Genomic DNA, 22,396 nt, shown 5'->3' on the forward strand with positions numbered 1-22,396 from the left:
AACAGCGAAGCAGCCTGGCCACGGCCGTGTTCATGACTTTACATTGCAAGTTGAATTCCCAGCGAGGCCTCGTGCGCGTGCGTGCGTGTGGCCGGGTGTGATAGTTTAAGATGGTTGTGAGTCTATTAGTGGAAGGGGATCAAGAGATTGTCAAGAAATGGACGGTGAAGAGCTTAAGCGCTCCCTCTACTGACTGTAAAAGGTACTCGTGACGCCGAGTGCGTCTTTGAGCACACGGAGGTCGTGCAGCGGTGAGCGCGCTGCACTACGAACCCAACGATCCGAGTTCGATTCGAGCTCACGGTCAACACCAGTGAGGATGATCTGAACCGGTCCTGGGCCTCACCTAGGTCGACTCAGCCTCAAATGGTGTGGTGTGTAAACGTCCGCCACCTAGGGAGACAAAAGCGGCTGGGCGTGGTGCTGGCCACCCACCCCCTCGTGTGCCGTGCCGGCCTTCATAGGCGCTAACTCGCTAACAGCACTTGCCCCAACAGTCTGTTACAGGCTACACGGGGAGATTTGTCTTTGTCTTGGCGGTCGCTGCAAGATGTTCGTGGTTGGAGTTCAGCGGCCGCCCTATGGATCACGATGACGCGTTGCCTGCTTCAGGGCGGACGTTAAAGATCACGGGACGTCATTACAAAAGAGAGCTGGTCCCAGGTGCACTGGGTGGCAACATTCACCACATGTGGAGATTTACCTAAATGGGTAAAACCAAACAGCAACGTCACCTTCTACTGACAGACTATGCTCGTCTGTAAAATGCAGGGTACTTCAAAAAGATATTAGCACATCTGAGAATTGGCAACAATACCGCAAAAAATGTGGCTCCAGGCTCTGGAGATCACCTGGAAAAGATTCCAGGCAACGTGTTGACAACGATGGCGAACGAGTGGAGACTCTTTGACTTTTTGAAGCTATAAAAATTAATTTGTTATCATGTTACAGTGTATTATTAGCCGTTCTTTTTACGTTAAAAACGATAGACCCATATAAGTGTTAACATTTGTTTAAGCACCCTGTATATCTCCTTTTCGACAGCGTCTTGTTAGCTATACGATTACCAAATGTACGACAAATAAAAAGCAATGGTGAAGTGTGACCTTCGAAGAGTCTAACATGCTACTGGATAGAGCTATAGAACTACACCATGGGTTGTTGTCCAGATGGAACGTAAAACACTTTCACATTACATTTACAATTGAAAAAGTACTGACAAATATTGTTTTAATATCAAGCACGTTTTACAGCGTTTATATGAAAACATGTAGAAAAATGGAACATATCCTACTCATCAGATCCCTTTAAAGGATATATTTTGTTAATAATTAGTAAGTCATGCACCTACTCATGTAACATCACCTCTTGGAGCAAACCGAAATGACCATATTAAATTATTTATGACTTTTCTTACCATATAAACGACGAGACTTCTCAAACTGGTTCAAGGCGCATTTCGGTGGGTTCGCATAAACTGCTGGCAGTGGGATATCCTTTAATTTCTTGACATCCAAATACTGTATATGCACTCAAGATCAAAACAAGCTGGCAGCTACATTTAAGCACGTCTGCATAAAATGTTCCATGAAATCAGATCAATGGCTCAATTTATTTCCCACACAGCGGCTCCGGTCAGCTTCCAGCGGGCGCCGGCAAATGCCCTCTTCCACGAACAACAGCCAGAAAAGCTGGAATTTCCAGCGGGGGTAGACAAACATAACATGATCAGACGCACACGGGCCGATAGCTTTGAGATGACAACACGGGCACGCTCACAACAGGAAAGAGTGGCCTCTGTAAACAGGAACCCTGTGTGAGTTGGAGAGGGAAGAGGGAGGGTGGTGGTGGCGGCGGTGGTGGTGATGTGGCGGCCGTGGATGTGTTGAAAAAGCGGCGTTTTGTTTGGCCACCGTGGCTCCACAGTGGCAGGCGCAGACGACGGGGCCCAGCCGTCTGGTGTGAACCTCCCGTCACGTCTTCGCCGCGTGCCTCGCAGTTCCTGTCTTTGTTAGCCCGCGCGCTGTTTTTCGATCCGCGCGCTGTTTTTTACCGGCCTCCCGTCCCCGTGCTGACACGAACCTCGATTCCCGGCAGTAAACACGGCGGTGATTTACGGCTGACGGAACGTACAGTCATTCTTGCTCACCGGAGTGGGGATAAAATAAGGGCAAGGAGGTGGGTGGATGGGTGGGGGGGCTGACATGCCACGCACGGGCCACGCACGCGAGGGGGTCTCTCCGCAGATGTTCCACCACTTTTTTTTAGTTGTTTCATGGCCCGTGGAAGCACCATGCGCTTTGATTTTCCACGAACTGTCGTGACCCCCACCGTTCCAAATTTAAATAAATAAAGCCACAACCTTCAATGGTTTTTGAGCCGTGGGGTTTATTCTTGCTGCGTTTAAATGTCACCCCTTAGATGGCGTTATATGATGTCAGGTAATAAAATAAATTTCCGTGCTGTTATTTATCCATGAAAACCTCACTAATTCTTAATACTTTTTTAAGGAGGGTCACAATCTGGCACGTTTGGCCAATGCCATTCATGAATGTGTTTCTCTATGCAGCATAAAGGCCAATAAACCCACCGCATGGCACATGGCGAAGAGGTGACACTGCCACCTCGTGGTCACATCGCAGCCCCTTCCCTACAACAGCTGCCAGGCTCTGGTGATCACCCGTCCAAGTACTGTCCAGGGTCAACTCTGTTTAGCTTCCGGGATGAGACGAGATTGGGCTTATGTGGCGTGATGTGGTCATAGGATTATTGACGGGAATTCAATAAATCGGCATCAGACAAATGGTTTTTAAGCAAGTATAATTATCAATCAATATTTTTAATTGTTTAATTGTGGTATTCCGTAATGGAGTGACGTCGAGTGATACACGATAATTTGCCGTGCTGTAAAACATTCTCAGAATGTGGAACGTAATTTGAAGTGATGCTGATTGTCACTAACATATTACATTGCAACGTAATAAAGTATTTTAGTCACCGTGCATTGCAGACTTGTGCACTCACCACGGAATGAACCAAACACAAGGGTACACGTGCTACATCGTTGCCATGTACCACACACATACAAAATATCCGTTGTACATTCCAACCTAAAAAAATTCATCACAGAGTGCTTTCATTTGAATAATCTCACACTGTGATCAAAAAAACAACACTCGTGTCAATCTCCTCTAGCGGTTTTCCAAAATCTTGACAAAATATAAAACATGTCTACGTCGTAAGCGCTTTAATTATCTCTGTTAGCAACATTTTTACGCTCATTTGTGAAATCACATTTTTGCCTTGCAACAGTTTTACTTGAGTATCGACATTAATTTGGAGGTATGATTACAATGAACAACAGCCATGAATGGGCCATTATTGTTAGATCCAATACGAAATATGATACAACCTCTATGAAGTTTGATGACTATCTCACATGTGTTTTGGGTGATAGCAATTTCGCGAGAAAAAAATACCCCTTAAAGTGGCAGGCGTGGAGTTTGGCTCTGTGGCTCAGCTGTAGCCCAAGCTGCTGCTCTGGAGGTACAGGTTGAGGGTCTTGACACCACCGCGATATGGAACTAAAAACCGCGACCAGTGAAACCGGCATATTTTTGGAGATCCCCTTGTGCATGACCACCTGAGTTATAATTTAGAAGCGAGGACATCTGGTAAAAAATATATATCTATAGCAAGGTGTGACCTGGGTTGCTTTGGCATTTGCCACGTGTATCAGGACAGAGCCTTCAGAGCAAGCTTCATGGAATAAATCACTGCATTAATAAAAAAAAAACCTTGATATTTCTGGCTTGAACGTGAAGGAAACTCCAGCAGGTTGAGTTATTTTGTCAGCGTAATCCCTGCCCAAACAAGTATCACTTGATTGTAATATAAACTACCCTTTGATGTTAACATTCAGAAGAATTTATTTTGCTTTCTATGGCAAATACTATGCAGCCTGTGGCTTTGAAACGGCAATGTTTTAAAAGTGCATATTATTTTTGCCTAATCTTTGTCGACAGCGTCATTATCGAGAGTAGTGTATGTGTGTGTGTGTTCCCAATGTCGCTGTCTGATCTCTTATTTTCGCGCAGCGCTTCCCAACGTCCGTGCATGGAGACCGTGACGGGGTTCACCCCAAGTCGCCGTCGCTGAGGCTGCTGCTGGCCCCCGCCGTGGGCTGGCGGCTAATAAACTCCTCGGTCGACGAGTCGCTCTGCGAGCCTGGGACCCTCAGCTTGGGTAGACTCACAAACTCGAAGTCCTGATCACCACCACCAGCACCACCCTCATCGTGGTCGTCGTTGTTGCCTCGATCGATTTCATCACCAGGTGGAGGAGCGTTCGGTAGTGGAGGAGGCGGAGGTGAGAGCAGGTCCGGCTTGGCTGCCCGTGCCCTCGTTGATCTCAGCTGTTCATCTCCGCTGGATGAAGAGGAGGAGGAAGAGGAGTCGCCGCTTCCCCGTCGACCCGTCCGCTTCGTGATCGAGAGGAGCGCGTCGGATGAGAACACGCCGCCCTTCTCTCCAGCCTTTGGTGCCATCAGCAGGGCCGAGGCCAAAGCCTCGCTGAAGCCAAAAGCATTTTCTGTTTGGAGCGTCACGTGTGGCTGCGCAACGCCAGTCGAGTCACTTGCTCCTTCGTCACGACCCTGCGTTAGGAATGATGAGACTGTCCAGCTCGACTCGAATGGCGCCGCCTTGGTAGCACCACCCAATGCACCCCCTCCATCAAAGTCAACTTTTGTTGAGTAGCCCCACTGAGTGTGCAGCTCATGTGTTGCCGAAACGTTTCGGGTGGCCGTAGGAGTGACAGTGGCCCGCTGCTGCTGCTGCTTCTGCGGCACCGGACGCTCCACAGATTCGTCGTCAGAGCTGGTGCTGGACACGGACACACGTGGCTGTCCGCGTGTTCCGAGGATGTCCGGCTTCTTTGTAGGCCACGCCGCCAACGTGTTTGCTAAAAGATTGCTTCTCGGTGATGGCGAGACCTCGTGCTCATCGTCGTGCCTGTGCCTGCTGCCCTCTGTGTCACCACGTGGAGGCCCCGTGCAGCCCCACGGTGGCCTCTCCCCGTCATCACTGGAATCGGATGGAGAATTGCCCCACCTCTGCCTCTCCCGGCCCCGAGATCTCGCCGGCTGTAGGGAGCCGGTGGCTTGCCTGGCATCACTGGAATCGGAGCTGGATTCCTTGTGCGACTGCCTGTCCTGGCCACGCGTCACCACCGCTTGTAGTGAGCTCGCTGCTTGACCACCATCGCTAGAATCGGAGTGAGAATTGTGGAGCGTCGGTCCCTCTGAGCTCCGAGATGCTGCGAGCTGTGGTGAGCTGGCAGCATGACCACCATCGCCGGAATCGGAGTGAGAATCATCACGCGTCTGCCTCTCCTGGCCCAAAATCGATGCCACCTGTAATGAGCTGGCGACTCGCCCGTCCATGCTACTCGTGCCAGGAGATGCATCTTCTTCGCTGTCCTCCCCACGGCCAAGTCTGTGTAGTGACTGTGTTGTTGGCCATTTCGCGTGTCCAGATATCAAAGAGCCCTTCGCTGTTCCGTCTCCGAGGTGCGAAGCACGTCGGTCATCACCGGACTCACTGCTGTCGCTAAGTGACTGTGAATCCCCTTTCCCCAGGTGAGCTTTTACAGCCAGACTGACCCCTTGCGGGCCATGCTGTGCTACTGGTGCACGCAGTGTACTTTCCAAATCCTTAGCCCTATCGTTCGATTGTTCTGAAGCGTTCGATGAAGAAGGACTGGATTGCTTGCCGTCTTCGACATCGATCTTCATCGTAGCAGTCTTCGGTTTGTTATCTCCATCCTCCAAACTGCTGTCTCCCGACGACTGGCTTTCAACGCCTTCCTTCTTCTGAGCCTCTGCTTTGCTTTTATCCTTTCCCTTCTCCTTCTTCGACGTTGGCAACATCACCTTTAAATTCATTGCCGCCTTCAGCTTGGCGAACGTAAAACGCTTCGATGGCGTACTTTGACCAGCGGCGGCGGCGGCGGCATCGCTGGCCTGCGGGCCCAGCTTGCCTTGTGCGGCCGCCGCGGATTTGGGTGGAAACTCACCGCCCTCGGAGCTTCTCTGTAGAACGTATCTGGGCGCCACCACAGGGGCCTTGCCGCCGGGGAGAGCCACGCCACCGTTGCCATCGTCCGTGTCCGATGAGTCGTCACTGCTGGAACTTCTGCGTCTGGCGGGCTGAGCCGCATGCATCCCCTGAGTTTGGCTCGCATCCTGCCCACCTGTTTGTCCGACATTCTTTTGAGAAGATCCATGAGCCACGGGGCTATCGATGTGAGCATCGCATTCAGTTTCTCCCGTGTCAATCCCATCAATGTGAACAACGTAATTTGACGACAGAGATATTTCTTCCAAGTCTGTTGCTTTGTCAGGATGCGTCATGCCACCATGGGCCCCACCAGGGACCACGTTTTTTCCCTCATCGCTTTCCGAGTCGGACGTGGAATCACTGTGTTCGCGTCTGGGAGGCTTTTTAGGAATCAGGCTCTGCGGCTTATTGCGCTGCTCCTCCTGCAACCGATCATTGTACCTCTCAGACTCTGGCCACCTCTTCAATGCACCAACCTCTGAGGGCTTACCAAGCATGGCCACACTCACGGCACCTGCAATTGCTCCAGAATTCTGCTTTGATGGCAGCTGTAGTGCCGGCGATGTCGCCTGAGAGACATTTGCTGGAGGTAGTGGAGCCAACCTTTTTGGGGAACTCAACTTAGCCGTGGGAACTCGATTACCACCGTGACTCACTCCCATGCCTCCGGAAACTTGGCTCAGGTGCCCAGGCTGCCCCACTCCCCTGCCCGGGTTGATGTGCCCAAGTGGCTGCACGCTGACGTTCACAAATGAGTTGTGGCAAGAGCTCGTATCAGAGTCAGAATCCGAGTCGGGTTTTTGAGGTTTCGCATGGCCATGCGCGTTTAATTGCACATTTTCGAAGGTTGTCTGGGAGCTTCCTCTTGCGGAATCTGTGCTATCAATGTCTCTCCTGCCGCCAGCGCCCATGCCCATGCCGGGGAGGTGCGTGTCTCTGTAGGGACCTTGAGAGGAGTTGGAGCTGAAGGAAGCCCGCGAGACCTTCGCTTTGCCCTCACGATGCAGCATGGCGCCCGGTGGCTCCGAATAAAACTTCACTTTCGGCTCGGCGATTTCATTTTTTCTCCGACCGAAGAGCCACACGCCCTTCTTGCGACTTGCGCCTTTCCGTCCGTCGCCTGCGGGCCGCCCCTGAACGCCGTCGTCCGAGAAAGCCGGATTGTCGCGAGCCGCGGCGCTGCGGTCCGTTGCCCGCCCCTCCTTGGGCTTCCGCGAGCAGCAGGAGAACAGCGGCATGACGTAGGGCCGAGCCAACACGCCCAACGCGAACGCGCCGAGGAACGTGATGATCACCGAGAGGGAAACTGCCAGCACAAACTGCTCCTGCGACACCGCGCACGCGGCCCTGGGCTCCCCGGTCGCCGAGCGGGCGCGCCGGTGCCCGCCCTCGGAGAGGAGCAGGTGGACGGGCGCGACGTCCCTGGCGGCCCCGCTCCAGCGCACGCACTCGTACCGGCCCTCGTGCTCCACGCTCGCGTGCGGCACCACCAGGGCGCCGCTTCCGTCCACGTGCGGGTGGCCTCCGTCGCCGTCTCGTTCGCCGTCGACGGGCCCCAAGGGAGTCCTCCAGTAGAGAACCTCCATGGCTGCGAATGAAAGTAAACAAAAAAAAGGGGGTAAAGGGGCAGACCAGGAAATTGCTTCGCTTGCAGCACTGTTGGCGGAAGGGCTTTTGCTCGAGGTAGCACTGGAGAGCCCTCCTAGTGGGTATTCTGGTCTAATCTCTTGGTAAGAGGTGGGTGTCCCAACGCGATACCCCACCATGTGCGGCCGGCCGATCGACGAACTGCGGTGTCCCCATTCATACTGCCGGGTGGACTCAGCCAGGGAGGGGTGAAGAAACTTGGACCGTCGTTTCAACCGCCGCGCTGGGAGGTCAAATGGATTGCAAGCCGATAGTCAACACATTCGTCAATAACACTGCCTATTTAGCGACGTTTCGGCCAATGGCCTTTATTCATTGCGCATGGGAAGTCCAGTGTTGCGAATGTTCCTAATGTGCCACACGAACCACGACAACATCCCGATGCCTGCAAAACAGAGTGAGCAAAGTACGTATTTTATACACACGCCCATTGTGCGTGAGTGCGAGTGGTATCGCTGTTGAGTGTGCACCTGCACTGGAGCCCGTGGTCTGGCGGGACCCAAGGCACTGGGATACGGAGAGGCGGCGCACCGTTTACGTGACCCCCTTTGCATGCCGCCGGCGGGTGTGTAGCGTACACATCTACAAAGCTGGTTTCAGGTTCCCACTCCGGTGAAATATTCCCCGATGAAACGTCTGCCTTTCATCTCAAGAGAAGAAAAAAAGCCTGTTGCAAATTGGAATAAAATGGTTATTTTACACATCTGTACGTGACAGCTTGTTGCTCGATCTGCCCAACTCGTGTTTTGGAATTATAATTTCGTTTTATATATCTATATATAAAAACGTGAAAGGACTTCACCAAGTCGAGATTGTAGACTACGTATTTTTTTTTTCAACCACCATAAAACAACATTCGGCCACGGCAGCTGCAGCCCCGGCATCAGAAGCCCTCTCCGTCTTTCTGGAGCTCCCCGCCGGTCGCGCCACTCATCGCTTCACTCCCAGTTGTCCACTGCCCCCATCAGCGGCCTCTCCACTCACTACACCTGCCGCACATCGTGCGTGCTGGTCGGTGCAGACGATTGTGCCGTGACGACGCGTAAGTGCGGCAGTTGCACCCCGGTTCAATGCGTTCCTGAAAGGCGCCACGACTCATATCGAAACGGCGTCAATCAAAGCCAATTTACAGGGTACGGCGGTGATGGTGATGGTGGGGAAGGCTGAGAGGCGACGGATACGAGAAAGCACGGACGATGATGCTGTCAGCGACGTAAGTGTGGGGTTGAGACGACGCAAATCGGGGTAGTGGTATTAATAAAGAGACGACGTCTTTGCCAAACGACGTGAAAGGAGAAGATGTAAATGACTGTAAACTTTTCACCTGTTTGCCATTATGTCTGTGAATGCAGATTACCCCCCCACAGCCCCATCATTACCCAAGTATCTTTGATATTCCATCTCTGATATTACATATATATAATTAATATAGTTTAAATGTTCGGTACATGTTATTAGGTTTTATTTGTGTATTGTTTCAGGGAACAAAGGGTGAAAGAGGTGATTCTGTGTGCGCTGTAAAAATAAATGAGTTGACGGTGTGAGACGTCCATCAGAGATGCAGCCTGTGTGAGACGCCCATCTGCTGATGCAACACAGCAAGTAGGCTGCTGCCTTGTCTGTGTGGACATTTACTGTTCTTGTATATGTACAGTATCATTTATCAAATGTAATTGGCCAACGAGCATCAAAGGACCTTTCTAAAAAGCTTTCCTTGGCAATACAACCCTCAAGATATGAATGTGTTTGTATAATAATGGCAGTAGAATAATGACAGTATACATTTATTGCATATATACACCGAATGCACATTCATTGATGCCACCTAAAACTCTCCGTAGCTGTTAAAATTTGGAAACCGGGGCACATGCAGCGAAGTAACGGAGTAAAACTCACGTCACTTCGAGAAACACTGATTCGTTATGGCTGCTCCACAGTTCTTATCTCGTGAATGTTTCTGTTTTATAAAAACTAAAATAAAATGTTCCACTGAGCTGTCTGTATGGAGGTCCCACGACATCTGTGCCAGGTTGCCATGTTTGGGTTTGCATAACTACGATGCCCATTCCAGTGATGCACTGCTAAGAACTGTGTTTATCCGTGCTTATCCAATGGTGATCACATTCTCAGCCGCTTTGTTCCAATGCCAAACTGGTTTTATCACCGCTTTGCACCTCTCAACTATTCTGAGCCGTACTTGTAAAGCGTCTCCCCTAACACGCCCAATTACGACCTCTTGCTTTAAATCCATTCCGAATAATAAATTAGTCGGCCACGCGTTCGGAAAAAAATGTTTCGGTCCTTGGCCCTCAGATTTTGAACTCTCTCTGCCTGAAAAATTGCGCCTGACTGCTGAGATTTTACCCATTTATAAAGAATCCAAAAAAGCTACTTATTTTATATGATATGTTAACGAGATAAAAGGTGTTTCTCTCTCTCTCTCTGACTCTCTCTGTACAGAGCTGTGAACCCCTTTGTTGGGTTTGCAGCGCCTTTAAAAACGTAAATAGTAAACTAATGAAGAGGTCGCTTCTTCTACCCTGCTGTCCCCATAGTCTGGAGTTAGTCTGGAACTCACTTCCACCGGTCATCTCAGCTATCAACTCACTGCCCCAACTCAAGTCCAGGCTCAGACACCTTATCCTTTTTTTACCTCTTGCCTATGAGTGACCGCACCTCTCTCTACAAAACAATTATCCCCGCGTCTTTATCTTATTCCGTACGGCTGCTGATGTAGATTGCAAAGCAGCAGCAGCAACAACAGCAACAATAACAACCAGGATCTCAGGTTCAGGCGGTCAAGTCAGGCAAGCGCGCCGGCAGCAGCGGAGCGGAAGGTGACGGCCCTTCAACGCGGCCCGCTCCGTCGAGTTGAGAAAGCAACGACGGATAGGCCACCGGAGTGACGGACACACGAAGGTATTCCCACCGCTTCTGCACGGCGTCTTAAGAATGCGGCCACATTTCGATGCCGATATAAATACGTTACTTTAATCGCCTATAACCCTCATTTAACAACAGATTGTCAACCCCAAGTCGCCACGGCAACATAAAGACAGCTGAAATATGCAAGGTCGTAGCCGTGGATGGGGAGACTTTGTCTTTAGAATGCTTGACTGCCATAAAGTGTTATAGCGGCAGTCCTGAACATAGCGATATGATCTTCTCTAACGCCTCATGTGGACCATGACACCGTTGCCTCATGTTGTAGGGGACTCGCCGGCACTGCATGGCTGCCAGTAAATTGTGACACTAACGCCTGCGGTTATTGCGCGCCACCATCGCAAACTTGGTTTCGGCGTGAGCTGGAAACTGATTTAAAAGTGAGAGCACGCGCCCGATAACACACTGCATCGGACGTAGACAAATCATCCGAACGGTACACCGGTGTGGTGTTGGAAACAACTGGAATACCATTCGCCACATTTGTCATTAGCGCTGCTATAAATGATACAGTAGGTGGACGCTTCAGGGAATTCCCCTTCTTCAGATCAAGGAGAGGTTGCAGAATGACTGATTAAAATAATAATGATACTAAATATGATCCTGACGTTTATTTACCAAGGAAAGACTCACTTGGGATGCTTGGCCAATTCCATGAATGCGTGTTTGGCATGTGGGAGGTAAACGGAATACCTGGAGAAAAGAACGATGCATAAGAGGAGGTAACACTCGACATTGGCATCTGCTTGCCATCTCACAGCCCCATATCCACAACACCTGGCAAACCCTGGTGGGCACTAATCCGTCTATAAAGCTGGCTCAAACCCAGCTTGGCTTCTGAGATCCAATGATATCTAATTTTTAATTGTAAGTGTGTGATCACATGTATGACTTTTTTCATTTCTTCGCCATACATTTTGTTGACAGCCGAATGTGATACACGGATTGTACACGCGCACAACTTTTGGAGTGGCGCAGTGATTAAGCGATAATCCTACTGATAGAGGTTCAATTCCAGCCCACACACGCCACCAGTAGCAACTGCTATATACACCGCAACTGGATTTCCCCTAGGTTATATCTGCCTAAAATGTGTTCCTAGTCTTATTTGATAGTCCATCAAGCTAAACGGGGGATTTTTTTAGTAGTTGACCTTAGCCTTCATAAATACTTTGTAGCTTTAACTAACGCGGCACTCATACGACATACATGTAGAAATATACTGCTTGCATAATATATTCATTTCACGATACATGTAAACGATGGCAGGTGAGATTTGTACCTCTGAAGCCGTTGTCAGAGCGATCAGGGCGCACTGCGCCTCACCTAAGTTCGATTCCCGGCCACGGCTAACAAAGTGGCGAGGGATATTCAAGCTTCTTCCTTCACCAAACCAGCGCTGATCAGGATAGTGAATAACGGTCAAATTATCCCCACGACCCCACACAGTGGAGGGAGGCCCTCATCCCGCACGTACCAATTCTTGCTATTTGTTTCGCTTACCGATGAAACCGTGAATGTACCTACGATCTGCACTGTACAACATCCGTACCGTCGCAGGACGCGCCTGCTGAAAGCAATAACATCTAAAAGGGCTGTGCGTTCACCCATGTGCTGTGGTATTGCTCGCAACACACTCTGATCCGTGGCCTTCAGTGAGGCCACGCGACGTGCGGCCTCCATCACAACACACAACGAGTCATCATCGTGCAGCTGTCAAACCCACAATGGTTTCAAATGGCGTGACGGCCCTCACACACACTGGTGATGTCTTATCGGCGACAGTGACCCACAGGGTCCACACCCCCCCCCCACCACCTCTGAAAATTAGTGAAGAACAACTGCTCTTATGTTTTTTCGGTAAAGTCACGTAGGTAAAAAATAATAGAAATAAAATTATAATAATAAATGAAAATAAATGAATTAAATCACGACGTTTCGGAGGCAACACAAGTCTCCGTCTTCAGGTGGGACCGTCACAGCTAAATTTACTGTATCAAATTTACTGTTGGCTTGGAGCCAGGATGCGGATAACGGAGTCACGTTGCGTCTGAGACACCTGCATGCGAGTCAACTGAGCAACTACATAGGCAGTGCAGCAAGTAGGGTTCAGACTTGTGCGCAAAGGTTGAGTGCTCTGCCCTCGTCAGGCACTCTGGTTTCGATCAATCCACTGCTGGATGAAAGCCTCGTCAAGAAGTCGCCCTCTCTCACAATCCTGCAATTAATCATCCACCAAGCACCGGCTTTAATAATCCACCGAGCGCCCGCTGTTTAAATACGGGCAAAACAACATTTTTGTCGATTTGTTCGTGTTTCTCCCTTGCGATGGGACTTTGCAGGATGAACTTTGAGATTTATAATGGGCACGGGGTGACCAATAAGGTCTGAGTTGGTCTGCAATGAGGCAGGGCACTGATAAGGGGTTGACAACTATGTAGTGGTGAGTGTGCTAGTGGTGTCTATTTGGTCGTGTTTCTCCCGTGTGATGGGACTTTGCAGGATGAACGTTGACATTTATAATGGGCACGGGGTGACCAATAAGGTCTGAGTTGTTCTGTAACGAGGTAGGGCACTGATAAGGGGTTGACAGCGCTGCCATTGCAATGGACAAAACGACATCTGCGGCCACGGCCGTCGTGGTGCCCGCCGAAGAGGGACACAGAGAGACACAGAGAGAGAGGCTCTCAAAAGGAAAACGGGCGGCAGCTTGCGGAAGCCGAGGTGGCTCACCTTCATCCCGGCCGCACGGCAGCACGGCGGTGGTGCCCTCTGCTGCGATGACGCTGGCGCCCGGACGCCCACAATCCTCCTCGGCGGCCAGGAGGCTCCGTCCGGCGGGGCGACCCCCGCATGTGACCTCTCGGAGGAGCCGGGCTCGCGCTTGGCTCTGCCGAGCCCAGCCAAGCAGGGCGGACGCCCTGCAGTCGCATCTCCACGGGTTGCCCCTCAGATCCAGGGAGAGGCTGGCCCTGCCGATCGCGTCTTCGAGGTCCGCCAAGGGGTCCGGTGTTAACGTGGAGAGCGAGTTGTCGCCGAAGTTCAGCTCCTGCCCATGAAAGTTTGAGTGGTTTGTTTAAATGCCAAGCCTATAGTGGGCTGTGGCATGCTGAGCCACATGTTTTAAGTGGGATGGGGGAAATAGTGTCCACTGAAATAACACAAAGTCGCTCATTTCAGGAAACGAAATTGCATATGAATTGAGCCCTGATCGTATAAAATGACTTTGCATCAATTTTATGTTTTTTTTAGTGTGAACATTTACTTTCATGAACATGTTTAAGACTTGTTTTACATGCAGTGGCTGAAATTTGCAGGGGGGGCGTGAGGTAACTTCACTTTAGGCTTCAGCTGTATACTGATACAATATTCATGTTAAGGACATTTCTTTATGATCATTGGACAAGCATAAGTGACAACATCAAATGCTGCTTACAACTGAAGGGTGACAATACGTTTTTGCACTTAGACACCAGAAAATGTCAACCTAATGGTAAGTTTATTTTGTAGATTTACATTACTGAAGAAATAGTATATTACAAACTATACTCTTTGGTTATTTCGGTAAAGTCACGTAGGTATAAAATAAAATAAATCACGACGTTTCGGGCGCAACACAAGCGTCCATCATCAGGTGGTCTGCTGCTGAGGCAGACTGTTTTCTACCTACTTGACTTTACCGAAAGAACCAATGAGTATGGATTCCTGCAGTCACGAAAGCTTCAAATCTAGATATTACAAACTAGTTGGATAAAACATTGTTGTGTTCGTACCATATTTATAGTGATTGTGAAATGTTCATATCTAATCCTCAAAATGATCAACTGTGACACTAACGATGCCGGTGATGAGTGATGGTGGCAGTTGTGACGGCAGAGGTAAAGATGAAAACGGTTGTAAAGCCTGCGATGCCAACGCTGACAATTTGAATGATCACATGTGTTGTGAGTCTTAGAACTCAAGAGGAATTCCTCATGGTTCATGATCCTCACGATCCATGGGCAGACAGCCCGTAGGTTTCCACTGCTCATTTCGTCATTCGTTTCCACTTTCCTCTGTCTTGTGCCAATATACTCAAGTAGTGGCCACATCTTGAATTAAAGCTTTCGTGACTGCAGGAATTCATATTCGTTGGTTCTTTCGGTAAAGTCACGTAGATAGGTTCATAGAAAATAACAAAAAATAACAGAAAACTACGACGTTTCGATCGCAACGCAGGCGTTCGTCATCAGGGACCTATCTACGTGACTTCCTGATGACGAACGCTTGTGTTGCGATCGAAACGTCGTAGTTTTGTGTTATTTTTTGTTATTTTCTTTGAACCTATCGACGTGACTTTACCGAAAGACCCAAAGAACAGTGGCCACATCTTTCAGGCACCAATCCCTCGTGTCAAGCCAATCTCTGTCCGGTCTTCCTCTCTTTCCAGTCCCTTACATTTTTCCAAACAACAACAACAACACACTTTCATTTTACCGATGTTGTCCATCCTACAGATGTGTCCAAATAGTGGCAGTTTCCTTCTCACCACTGTCTGCATCCAGTGCCGGATGAAGCTAGTGCGGGGCCTGTAGCATATATTATGAAGGGACTCTAACTTCATTCGCACCAAACGTAGTTTAGGCAGAGAGCTATTATAACGTTTAAACAAGACACACACACACAAATTGCTCAGACACAGGCTTCCAGCATGGACGTGAGTAAGAACTCCAAGGGGAAGACATGGCCAGGAGGCATCAAAATCCCTATGTCAGAAAACTGAGCTTGTGTTGCCTCCGAAACGTCGTGATTTTTATTTTATTTTACTTTTATTAATTTTAATGTTTTACCTACGTGACTTTACCGAAAAAACCTAAGAATACGAGCTGGCACAGTTGAAAGTCTGGGCTTAACTCTGAATTTCATCCGCCCCGTGATTAATCGCAGCTTCTCAAGTGTAGCGAGGCGATGGTCTCAGCCCAGTCGCCAATGACAATAAACAACCGTCGTATTACATTTAGTCTATGTTTTCATGTCACGTGTCATATCGCAGCTCTTAGAACTGAACTTTTGATTGCCAAGTGAGCAGAGGAAGCTGAGCACACCTCGGAAGCACTTCTCAGTGTCATCTTCTCAGACACAAGATGGTGCACTGCTTTCTGCAGGAGTTTTTAATTAAACGTATATTTGCTGACAAATACGAAATGTACTTGCTATTAATAAAGCAAGCGATTATTTTTTTATTCCCCCCCCATCCACCTAAATATTGTCCCGATTGTGTTATCGGTCTCACGTCATGAAACCCGGCTTCCATCCGGATCTCTCGCAGAGCAGTGCGACCCTTCATGTTGGAGAACGTCCCGCGAAAGTGGATATGACAGAGCTGCTGTACCTCTGACATCCCTTCAAGTGACCTCTGCTCCGCACGGTCAGTGAGAGTAATGTTCTTGGCATGACAGTCAAATAGATATATATCGAATTCTCAGTGCTGGAATTTTGCCAAATTCAGTAAAAAAATAATTTCACTGTTTTTGGGTTTATGCAGTCACTGGTGAGCTGACTGAGATCATCAACTCCCTGCCCTTGAGAGCGCGGATTACTCAAAGGTCCCGGCTGCCTCTATCCAAATTCCACATCTCGGTGGTTTCATTTCAGCACTCTGACCTATGCTTCGTCACCTGGCGACCTCTGCAAAAGGGTTCGATTTTTTTTTTGCTTGAGACAACATTTCGGTGGGTGGCGAAGAGCCCACGGACGGTGGAGCCGAGGGCCTGGGCGAGCGTCTGCTTACCGTGAGGGCGCTGAGGCCCCGGAAGGCGCCACCTTCCACGTGGGAGATGCGGTTCCCCTGCAGCTCCAGGTGACGGAGGGAGCTCAGCGTGTGTAGAGCGTCGCTCCGCACCGTCACGATCTCGTTACGCGCCAGGCTCAACCTCTCCAGTGACGTCAGCTCCCTGATAACTAGACACAGTCACGTGATACTACGATGTCATGCACTTTGGGGTGATGTTTTTGTTGCTCCACTGCAGGATGAGGGGCCTCCCCAGGCCGTGCAGGTCATGGGGGGTTGTTTGACCATATGGGGGGCGCCATGGTGCCGAGATGTTAATTGTCTCACCTGGTTTACAGGAAGTCGTGGGTTCGATCTTGACCATGACGACGAAATATTTGAAGCTTGCATATTTTCCCCCGTGGTCGCGTAGATTTATTTCCGGGTCCTTCAGTTTTCCCCCACATGTAGAAACATGCTTTTCGGGTATTTGGTTGCTATAAATTTCCACGTGGTGATGATGAGCCACTTCGTTGAGAGATCAATTGTGGCAATGTCGCTTCAGAAAAAGAGCTACACAGAGCTCAGTGGGCCTTACCTGGTACAGTGTAGTGTGTGTCACCATGCCGGCCAGTGCTGGTTTGTGAATGCGGGCAGCATATACGTTGGAGCATAGTACAGTACAACGGCAGATTTTGTTGCACTGCCTTCTTCGACAAAAATCCATTGTTAAACTGCTCTCTTCTAACAACAACGAATTGTTCTATGCATGGCTGTCACCCATCCAAACACTATCCAGGCTCAAACCCTGCTAAGCTTCCTAGACCTGACAGGATCAGGTGCATTCTGTGTGATTTGTTCATAGAAAATAATTTTTAAAAATTGCAGTAATGTTACGTAATTATCCTTAAAATTAATGTTGGATTCCTGTTGAAATTAACATTGCTTGGTGCGTACCTACTTCTATACGAACCTGGCTCGGTGATGTAAATTCCCCATTCCTATAATGGTGTGTGTCACTCCATAGGACTTCTACAAAGCGGTACTTAATTACAGTAAATGGAACCCAGAGGGACGTATGTATGTGGAACTTATTTCGCCCCGTACCTAGCCAACCGCGCTAATCGGATGTGAGGGATGAAGTGTTGAATGGAACTCCAACCTGGAATTGAACTTGCAACCTTACTCATATAAGCTGCACACACAAACCACCATGCTACCAAGCCAGATATATCAATTACTATACTTCAACAAAAATATATTTTATACAGGAATGGCTCGCTGAGTCTCAAGACTATTTATGTCATTCTTTTAACAAGCCAAAAAAATACATTCACGTTTACAGAATTAAAATGTATCGTGTCTCAATACGAGTGTACCTCAAGGCCCGCTGCAATATATGAGGGTTCATCTGATTTTGAGGTTGGGATGAATTCCAACAGATTGCCCATGAGGACTGAAAGAATCCACGGGGCCCCATACAGAGAGGTATGATTTATGGGGTCTGTTCCAAAAGACTCACGAACATTCCCTTGCTGTACGTTATATATTCCCATACCTGTCTACAAACTAGGACTTTGTAGAGCACAGGCAAAATACACGAGTGGCACTTTCTCCTTTCACTCACATTTTCAACGGAATAAAGTTTCCTTTGCATTACATTCCAACGTATTTTTTTTCTCTGTATTAAACAAGTTTTTGTTGTGTTATTTGGCTTAACCATAAACTGCAGTTTAGTCCAAGTTCCGCTCATAATTTCACGTGAATGTGGTGAAAACTTAGCAGTGGCAAAAGAAAAAAAGCCAAGAAAAACATCACCATTAAAACCACAACACTATGTGAACCCCTTAGACAATAAATACCTCTCAAGCAAGTTAAATGGGCACAATAAATGCATTGCAAAATGCCTCCAAAGGCAAAAAGACAATAAAACTCCCAATGATGTCAGAAGATACTAGAGTGAATTCGCATACCTCAGATTATGGGTGAAAGATAACAGAGTCCAAGCAAACCAACTAAAATATTCAATTGGTGAATGAGTAACAACGCTACATAAAACGGCCGCGCTGTAGCGCAAGTCCGCGTGTGTGTTACTCATCAATTACAATCGGGTTGCTCTTTGTCGGTCCACTGCTGGTTGAAGGACTCCCCCACACCACTCTAGCCATGGGGGTTTGTTTGACCATACTTCACCATTCTGGTTCGTGAACAGGGGGGGCAGGACATCACTGTGGTCAGTAAATTTAATCTGGGCCACCACCACCACCTGGTTCCTAGTGTAGCTTGCAAGCCACAACGCTACTGCTCTACCTCCATGATTACATCACGAACATTAACGGGCACCTCCGATTAGCACGGTTGGTTTCGTACTGTGCGAAAGCAGTTGAATGTACATGCAATTTTCTTTCATGGTCCTTGCTGCTCTGTCTACTCTGAAGCTGATAAGAAATTCCCATCAAGTGGTTAATGACAATTGAAGGTACATATGCAGGGAGATCCCCAACCTCCCCAAGCCCCCATCAAATCGCACCCTGGTTAGGGGGGGGGGGTAACAATACAACGATCCAGCTATTAAAATGCATCCTATCATTTTTTCCACCACAAATTTGCTGCACCGCATATCTCGAGCTCACGTAACACGCGAAGGCACTAAAGGGGCCACATGGCACGACAATGTAAAACAAACGAATACAATCAATTGATCAAACGACTATCTCGAATCGTGGCAAATCATCCAGTCGCAAAATGGAAAACATTGTTATAGCCCATTGTTATAGCCCCAATGTTATAGCCCGAGTGTACAGCCATGTCCAGTCCACTGCTGAATGGGGGCATCTGTTTGACTTCGCAGTGTTGGGTTGTGTGAGATGCTGAAGGTCGAGAGCTTCAACGTGAAACCATAGAATCACAGTACAACTACTGACTTTCCTGCACAGCCTTCCCATGCTGCAAACCACGTAGTCCCAGAGCAACTGCGTTGTGCTTGGTGGTCACCTATCCCAGCACTATCCAGGCTCAACGCCTGCTTACCTTGAGATCTGACATAACCACATGTATTCCGGGTGACTTTATCAATGGCAGGCATAGTGTACATTTATCATTTATATTTTATCTGGGCTGCAAGGTGCCAGTATGGCGAGGTGTTTTGACCGTACACAAGAGATTGTGTAAGTAAATACTGCCAAGGAAATCCGTGGGCCATTGCTCCATCAAGGCGACAACATCATGGTAGTTCCCAGGAAGGCAAGCTACTCGTGATAAGAGTTGAGCATTTTAAGAGGGCTATGGAAAATGTTATCTTTAAAAAGTTGCAAACTATGCTGTAGTACGAGGCAATACGAATGATTATGCATACGCCTAAAACTGCGTTAGAAGCTCAACGTCAAATGATTGTGCCTGCTGACATCTCACAATGTTTACCAACTCGTTTCATCTGCTGCGCTTCGTGTTGACACTAGCACGGTCCTTAGTACTTCACCGACAAAAGCGTAATAAACTATTTTTTTTTAACAACAACAATAATAAGAACAACACAAACCTGCGGGTATGTTCTCAAGCTTGTTGTCGTTCAGAAGGAGCACCTTCAGGTTTTTCAGGAGCTGCCCATCCCCTCCACCACCACCACCACCAGGAACCCCACGTCCCCAGGGCGTCAGTCGCCACCCACCCCGTGAGCCACTCCGCAGCTCCACGACCCCATTGCCGCCGAGGTCGAGCACCTCGAGCCCAGCGAGACCGCCGAGGAGGGCGAGGTCCACGCGGGCAACGCCGTTGCGACTCAGGTCGAGTGTGCCCACGGCGGCGGCGTCGATCCCGGCGAAGGAGGTGGTGGAGGAGAGGCCCACGCCGCTGCAGTTCACCACGAGGACGTCGGCAGCGGCCGGGTAGGGCGCGCACGTGCAGACGAGCGGGCACGAGGCGGGCACGGGCGCCGCGCGCGTTTCCAGCGCGAGGAAGAGGAGGAGGAGGACAGCGGCGGCGGCGGGTGGTGGCAGCGGCACGAGATGCATCGTGCTGCGAGTGAAGGGGACTTCTCCTCGTCAGCCCAAGTGGCCGTGCGTTTGCACGGAGAACTTATTTCGCGCCGCGCGAAGCCGCGCCGTGCTGACCGGAGGCGCGGATGAAGCGCCGTCTGGAAGCGCTGCGTCGCGCGCTTACAGACGGTGCTTCTGCGGCCGTCTGGAACGCTCTTCCATCCGACATTAGGAAGCCACTTGAGCTATGCACTTTTAGATCATCATCTAGATTGACAAACTGATTTTTTGTTTAGGACTGCTTTTTTGCTTTTGGTTTTATTGTCCTTCCCCCGCATCTCCGTTTGACACGGTTGGCTACGTAACGATACGAAATACTAAGTTTAACATACATACATGACTGTGATGGTGTTGAGTGTTGTCATGGGACGTTAGTGATATCGAGGAGGATGTACCAACAAGACACGGGGATCTACCCAGCACAACTACTTTGATAGTTTAAACATCGAGCACCAGATCATATATTTTCGATGAGGTGCCTAAATTTGAAAAACTACCGTAATGTCATCATTCCAGCCGCTCGTTACCTATGCTCTGAAACCACTATTTATATATTCGAAGTCCAAATAAATACACATGTCATAAAGCGCCTGTATGCGCAACCACATTTAATACACTTCGTTCACTATAATTGTATTTTCATTGCAACATAGCAATGGCGGAAATTAGTTTTCTACAAAATACACATTCATGTATACAAGCAATACAGTGCATATACATAAGAATCATGCCATGTGTAGTATAAATCTGTCTCATGCTCAATTAGCTTAGCTCGTGCCTTACCCTTGTCTGGAATGGAGTATTCTAAAATGGCTCTCCAACTCATGAGTTGGCACAAGTGTAACACGGCCATCCCAAGGTGTATATCACCCCTTGGAAAAGTATCAGCTTTCCCGTTAAGTTGGAAAGTTTAGCACGAGCGCATGCAAGAAAACATACAATTACCATTCAGAACGTGGCTTGTGGAAGCAATAAGCACGAGTTTGGAGTTGTTTTTTTCTTCACTGCAGACTTCTATCTAATTAGCATCATTGTCAACAGTATCTTCCAATAAACGATAACTTAAAGTGTCTGTAAAACTAAAGTTCATTTGATGAAAAAAAAAGCATTTGGAGTGTGTGTCTCTTACATTTATTCCGAGCTCGACGGATGCTTTACTCACAAGCAGTGAAGGACACTTAGACTTTGCAAGTGCTTATGTACTGCAAAAAAAGGGGACCTACATCTCTAGGTCAAAGTCCCAGTTCAAAGCTCACGGTGCTGAAGATTTACTACTATTCACGATAGGGCTTTGGAATTTCACTGACGCATGAATGCATTCATTCACGTGGATTATTCATCAACAGCTGAGTGAGACAGTAACAGAGCGGACGGGAACGACAAAAGATCAAGCAGCTATCATCAAAAGCCAGCAGCCCCATGCATTTCGTTACACATCACCTAACTCTCTTAATATGAACGCTGAACGTTTACCATTTGAACCCGTTGTGTTTTTTATTGTGAACACGTGACACAAAAAACGTGATGTTCAAAGTTTAAAAAATGATAAAAGAAGAGGAGGAAACAGTTGTGAAATAATTACATGTTCAAACTACAATAGGAGCTGTTACTTTGCAGTACTGAAGCTTAGAGAAAACAGGTCAATAGTGCTCACTTACGAAACTTATTTGATTAAATTATTTTTTTTAATACCTAAACGCATAATGTAAACTTCCACACAAAGCAAGAACATATGCCGATTATCAAACGCACATCTTCAACGAGTAAAATTTCCCGTGGACAACATATTTTACATTGTTTGATTAAAACCTCGGACATTTTAATCAACTAAGTCTTTATTGAGTGCATAAAAGGCGGGCCATCATCACATTTCAACAAATGTAACCTGACGGGGAAGTAGAATA

The 22,396-nt window shown here is 48.4% G+C and overlaps 1 protein-coding gene across 2 annotated transcripts; it reads right to left on the reverse strand.

Moving 5' to 3' along the window:
• Positions 1 to 1,213: 1,213 nt before the first annotated feature.
• Positions 1,214 to 21,685, reverse strand: LOC144724118 (uncharacterized). 2 transcript variants are annotated; one of them, XM_078603007.1, is made up of 5 exons: positions 21,438 to 21,685; positions 19,997 to 20,488; positions 16,480 to 16,649; positions 13,443 to 13,758; positions 1,214 to 7,707 (listed from the first exon to the last, which is right to left on the reverse strand). In XM_078603007.1, the coding sequence occupies exons 2-5, from the start codon at positions 20,466 to 20,468 to the stop codon at positions 4,136 to 4,138; spliced, it is 4,530 nt and encodes a 1,509-aa protein (XP_078459133.1). In that variant the 5' UTR covers positions 20,469 to 20,488; positions 21,438 to 21,685; the 3' UTR covers positions 1,214 to 4,135. The 2 variants fall into 2 exon arrangements, with proteins under 2 accessions (XP_078459133.1, XP_078459132.1); XM_078603006.1 differs by having other exon boundaries at positions 19,997 to 20,472; positions 21,438 to 21,684.
• Positions 21,686 to 22,396: the final 711 nt, after the last annotated feature.

This window comes from Lampetra planeri, chromosome 19 (assembly GCF_965212315.1).
Source record: "Lampetra planeri chromosome 19, kcLamPlan1.2.h2, whole genome shotgun sequence".
Classification (NCBI taxonomy): Eukaryota; Metazoa; Chordata; class Hyperoartia; order Petromyzontiformes; family Petromyzontidae; genus Lampetra; species Lampetra planeri.

Excerpts from the sequence above, each read along its gene's own strand:
- LOC144724118 (XM_078603007.1), bottom strand. The coding sequence starts at position 20,468 with ATGCATCTCGTGCCGCTGCCACCACCCGCCGCCGCCGCTGTCCTCCTC. Across the intron at positions 16,650-19,996 it reads GCTTGAGAACATACCCGCAG|TTATCAGGGAGCTGACGTCA; the intron begins GTTTGTGTTGTT and ends GACTGTGTCTAG. Across the intron at positions 7,708-13,442 it reads GCCGTGCGGCCGGGATGAAG|CCATGGAGGTTCTCTACTGG; the intron begins GTGAGCCACCTC and ends TTTCATTCGCAG.